The 4,022-nt window shown below is 45.8% G+C and overlaps 1 protein-coding gene across 1 annotated transcript; it reads left to right on the forward strand.

The window, feature by feature from the left end:
- Positions 228 to 2,789, forward strand: LOC102177554 (disintegrin and metalloproteinase domain-containing protein 1a-like). The gene is made up of 2 exons (XM_018061283.1): positions 228 to 2,624; positions 2,685 to 2,789. The coding sequence occupies exons 1-2, from the start codon at positions 270 to 272 to the stop codon at positions 2,787 to 2,789; spliced, it is 2,460 nt and encodes an 819-aa protein (XP_017916772.1). The 5' UTR covers positions 228 to 269.

Genomic DNA, 4,022 nt, shown 5'->3' on the forward strand with positions numbered 1-4,022 from the left:
AATGTCAGGAAGACCTTAACCAAGGAGCACTGGAGTTGAGGCTGTGGAGGGAAGTCACAGAGAAAAGACTATTTGAAGCATAACAGATCCAAAAGACTAGAAAGGACACAGCCAGAGGCTGACCTCAGAGAGGCAGGCAAGAGCCATCCTTCATGCAGCCAGCATAGATCTGAAGTGAGTACCTGTGACAGAGGGTCTGTGTGTCAGGGAGAGCTGCTGCTGCTGCTGCTGGACACAAGCCCTGCATCATCAACTGATTCACTAGGGCCATGTCAGTGGCAGCGTCTGTGACAGACTCTGCCTCTATACTGCCTTCTCTGTGGAAAAGGCAAGTGGCTATGTCTGAGGCTATCAGAGCGCTTCAAACTTGGGCTCCTCACACGAAGGGCTTGAGGCTGGCCCCGGTGCCAGGACTTTCATGTGCCAGGTTGGGGATCCTGTTGTTCTTGGTACTGATTTCTCTGCCAAGCCTGTACTGTGACCTGGGCTCACTACATCACTCTTCCTATGAAATAGTCATTCCCAAGAGTCTGACAGTGGAAGGAAGGGAAGACCAAGTGGAAAAGCTCTCGTACGTGCTATTTATGCAGGGCCAGAGGCAGCTGATTCACCTGACGGTGAAGAGAGACTATTTTGTGGATAACTTCCCGGTCTTCAGCTACCACAATGGCATCCTGGGGCAAGAAATGCCTCCCGTCTCGCAGGACTGTCACTATGAAGGCTACATAGAAGGAGTCCCAGGTTCTTTTGTTTCTGTCAACACCTGTTCAGGCCTCAGGGGCCTCCTGATTAAGGAGGAAAAATCCTATGGCGTTGAGCCCGTGCACTCTTCCAAACGGTTTGAACACGTGTTGTACGCCATGGCCCACGAAGCTCGCGTCTCCTGTGGCGTCACGTCCAAAGACAGCCAAGTGGCGTCCACCAGCCGGCGACCGGAGAGCGGCAAGCCTCACAGCTGGCAGGTGCCATCCGACTTGTGGTCACATATCAAGTACGTGGAGATGTTTGTCGTGGTCAACAACCAGCGGTTCCAAATGTGGGGCAGTGACGTCAAGCAGACAGTCCAGAGAGTAATGGACATCATCGCTCTGGCCAACAGCTTCACAAGGGGAATAAACACAGAGGTGGTGCTGGCTGGAATGGAGATTTGGACTGAGGGGGACCTCACAGAGGTCCCCGTGGACCTGCAAGTTGCACTCAGGAATTTCAACAGCTGGAGACAAGAGAACCTCTTCCATCGTGTCAAGCATGATGTTGCCCACATGATCGTGGGACAGCATCCTAAAGAGGATACGGGGCAGGCATTTCTCAGTGGTGCCTGCTCCAGTGATTTTGCAGCAGCCGTGGAATCTTTCCACCACGAGGATGTCCTCCTGTTTGCAGCACTCATGGTCCACGAGCTTGGACACAACTTGGGTATTCGGCACGACCATTCGGCCTGCATTTGTAAAGACAGGCCCTTCTGCCTCATGCATGAAAACATCACTAAAGAAAGTGGCTTCAGCAACTGCAGCTCTGACTTCTTCCACCAGTTCCTCTGGGAACACAAGGGGGCCTGCCTGTTTAACAAGCCTGGGCACAAAGGCCGCTTACGGAGGGCTTCCACCTGTGGCAATGGCATTGTAGAAGGAGATGAGCAGTGTGACTGTGGTACTGTTTGTTCCTTTGACCAATGTTGTGATGACACATGTAGACTGAAGTCGACTGCATTGTGTAATCCTGGACCCTGCTGTAATGCTACATGCCAGTATGAACGAACTGGACGTAGCTGCCGTCCTGCTTCAGGAGAATGTGACCTTCCAGAATTTTGTCTTGGTACCTCTGGGGAGTGTCCCCCGGACACCTACAAGCAAGATGGTTCAGGATGTATGGGTGGTTACTATTGTGTTAAGGGTGTATGCATGTCTTCTGATGCTCAGTGTACTGAAATTTTTGGGTTTCCTGCAAAAGCTGCTTCAGAAGAATGTTTTCGGTCATTTAATGGTAAAGGGAACAGATTTGGAAACTGTGGTATTCCCAGCAAGAGTGGCTCAGCATATACTAAATGTGAAAACGATAATGTATTTTGTGGGAAAATGATATGTACAAATGTTCAGGAGTTACCAGAGACCCAAGTCAATTATACGTTGTTGCAGACTCATTATAAAGATGACTTCTGCTGGTCCATGGATAAGTATAGTGTTAGGGATGTCCCTGATTCTGGAGATACAAAGAAGGGCAATATTTGTGCCCCAGGGAAAGTCTGCATGGACTTCACCTGCTCAGATGTCAGTGTTCTTGGGTACGATTGTGATGTAAAGGTACAGTGTAACCAGAAAGGAGTTTGCAACAATAAAAAGAACTGCCATTGTGATGATGGTTTTTCCCCTCCTGACTGCAAAAACCCAGGAGCTGGTGGTAGTGTGGACAGTGGCTACCCTGGTTCAGATAATTCTGAACCAGAGGGAGGTGGAGAAGGAAATACTACCTCTGACGAAGGGGACGGTGCCCACGACGTCTTAGGCACAATAATCCCATTAGTTGCAATACTTTGTACGTTATTATTACTATTTATAATTTGTTGTATCTGCATGTTTTGTAAAGCGGACAAAGGAGCAGCTGCTGAACCAAAAAAGGAACCAGCTGTCCCAGAAGAGAAGCCTCCAGAAGCAAAGCCTCCGGAAGCGAAGCCTCCGGAAGCAAAGCCTCCGGAAGCGAAGCCTCCAGAAGAGGAGGCTGAGGAGGAAGAGGCGGAAGAGGAGGAAGAGGAGGAAGAGGAAGAGGAGGAAGAGGAAGAATCAGAGCCATAAGACAAGCAATGGGAGAAAGAAGCATAATATGTCATACACCTCAAGCGCTGAGTGGGAATGACAGGCTCATTGAAGCAAAGGTGAAGTGGGAATTGATAACTCAGTGGCTCTGACTACGATTATATACTCTATAAAAATATACTACTGTAGGAGGAGGGATTCTGTCACTTTTATCACTTTAGTCATTAAGGTTTTATGGTTTTAATTATATATTAAATAACTTACCGCTTTTCCACATTTAAATTTGAACTCTTCACATGCATCTATTGACATCAACATCCTTGTATTGGGCTAATTTTTCAAGGTACCAGAATCTTTTTCAGGAAATTCCATCTTTCATCAAAGTTGTTTGACATATACCACTATTCATACCTGCATTTACTATTATCACTTGGATTTTCAAGCAACAGCTACCTACTATATGAGAACAACTATTTATGTGACTCATTGTTCTAATTTGGCCTTTTATAAATGTTCATTCAAGAAATGAGTTTTTTAAAACAAAAAATAAAACCCTATTCAGATTAGATATCTCTTCAGATTCCATGCGGTATATTTATTGAGTCTATTTTCTTCTGGGACTCTGTGGGTGGACTATATCCAGTAAGTCAAAAGACCCTAATCAACCGAGGGTCAAGGGGCTAGTGTTTCAGTCATTTAACTTTTCAGTTTTGGCAGATGTTGGTGAGTATGCTCAGTCGTGTCCAACTCTTTGTGACCTCATGCACTGTAATCCACCAGGTCCCTCTGTCCATGGAATTTTCTAGGCAAGAATACTAGAGTAGGTTGCCATTTCCTACTCCAGGGCATCTTCCCCACCCAGGAATCAAATCCACATCTCCTCTGTCTCCTGCATTGGCAGGTGGATTCTTTACCACTGCACCACCTGGGAAGATGTTTAAACACTGATATATTACATACTCAATTCATTATTTCGCAGGATCTCCAGGTCCTTTTTATAGCCATACTCCCCTTTTTTTGTTGTTGCCATTTTTTATTCCTTTTCTTTAACTCTTTATTACAAGGATCACTCTTATAGAAGCATATGTGGACTTAAAGTGAAAAAATCAAATGTATCCAAGAGTAAAAAACAGTTTCTTTTTCCGTCCAGTTTTTATTCTTTTTTAGTTGTTTTTTTTTTTTTTTTAACTGCACTTAGCAGCATACGGGATTTTAGTTCCCTCATCACTGACTGAATTCTTGAACCTACGTCCCTTGCATCTGAAGTACCAA

Source organism: Capra hircus, chromosome 17, assembly GCF_001704415.2.
Source record: "Capra hircus breed San Clemente chromosome 17, ASM170441v1, whole genome shotgun sequence".
Lineage (NCBI taxonomy): Eukaryota > Metazoa > Chordata > Mammalia > Artiodactyla > Bovidae > Capra > Capra hircus.

Bases quoted from the DNA above. Each gene is read 5' to 3' on its own strand.
- LOC102177554 (XM_018061283.1), top strand. From the start codon at position 270: ATGTCAGTGGCAGCGTCTGTGACAGACTCTGCCTCTATACTGCCTTCT. The intron at 2,625-2,684 runs GTCCCAGAAGAG...CCGGAAGCAAAG, and splicing joins AACCAAAAAAGGAACCAGCT to CCTCCGGAAGCGAAGCCTCC.